This window comes from Sphaeroforma arctica, assembly GCF_001186125.1.
Source record: "Sphaeroforma arctica JP610 unplaced genomic scaffold supercont1.10666, whole genome shotgun sequence".
Lineage (NCBI taxonomy): Eukaryota > Ichthyosporea > Ichthyophonida > Sphaeroforma > Sphaeroforma arctica.
In genome coordinates, this window is record NW_014029892.1 from 1 (window position 1) to 911 (window position 911).

The 911-nt window shown below is 38.2% G+C and overlaps 1 protein-coding gene across 1 annotated transcript; it reads right to left on the reverse strand.

The window, feature by feature from the left end:
• Positions 1–464: 464 nt before the first annotated feature.
• On the reverse strand, positions 465–740 carry SARC_17414 (hypothetical protein; the record flags this gene model as incomplete). The annotated part of the gene is made up of 1 exon (XM_014288493.1): positions 465–740. A coding segment is annotated over one exon (276 nt), but the record flags the coding sequence as incomplete, so codon positions are not given.
• Between the last annotated feature and the right edge of the window lie 171 nt (positions 741–911).

The window sequence follows — 911 nt, forward strand, 5'->3', positions numbered from 1 at the left end:
ATATGAGTAACTTATTTAGTTCACGAACGATCAACGTTTGTAATTTACATGTTCAAAGTAGTGTAATAGCTTACAAAATTATGAGGACAGATTACCCCACAACCTAAACTCATATAGCCTTAGCCTAGACATTGCCTGCCGTCATAACCTCCGGTCACTGATGCAACATCTCATTTCTCACCATATATTCTACACTACTTTTACACTACGCAATACAATGTTATATGCTCTTTTTCAATTGATCTACGCCTACCAAATCAGATATAGACATAACCAATATTATAAGACATACAACAAATCTTCATCACCCTAAAAACTACCCCCCATACACCCGAGTCATCGAACATGACTCAGTACTGCACATGAACCATCAAACATGACTCACTACTACACGTGGACCACACACACACACATATATATATATCTGTATATATATATATATATATATACTTACGGATACATACCTCACTACAACTTCCACCCCCACAGAATTCCATCGCAATCCAAAGTTTCTGCGCCTCGATGAAACTGCCAAGATACAGCGTGATGTTCGGGTGTTTGCATTCTTTCAATATGTCAATCTCTCTCCCTAGACTCGTGATGTTGGACTTTAGAGCATCCTCCAGCGAGACTGACTTAAGGGCAATGATAGAATGCGAGACCTTCTCCGTACATCTGTACACGCTACCGTAACTACCCTCGCCCACCTGAAGAAGGTGAGATATATATAGCAGCGACATGTTAGTATATGTATATATATATATATATATATACATACATGCATACATACAAACATACATACATACATACATACTACATACTTACATACATATACACACACACTATATAATATGTATACACACACACACACACACACACACACACACACACACACACACACACACACACAC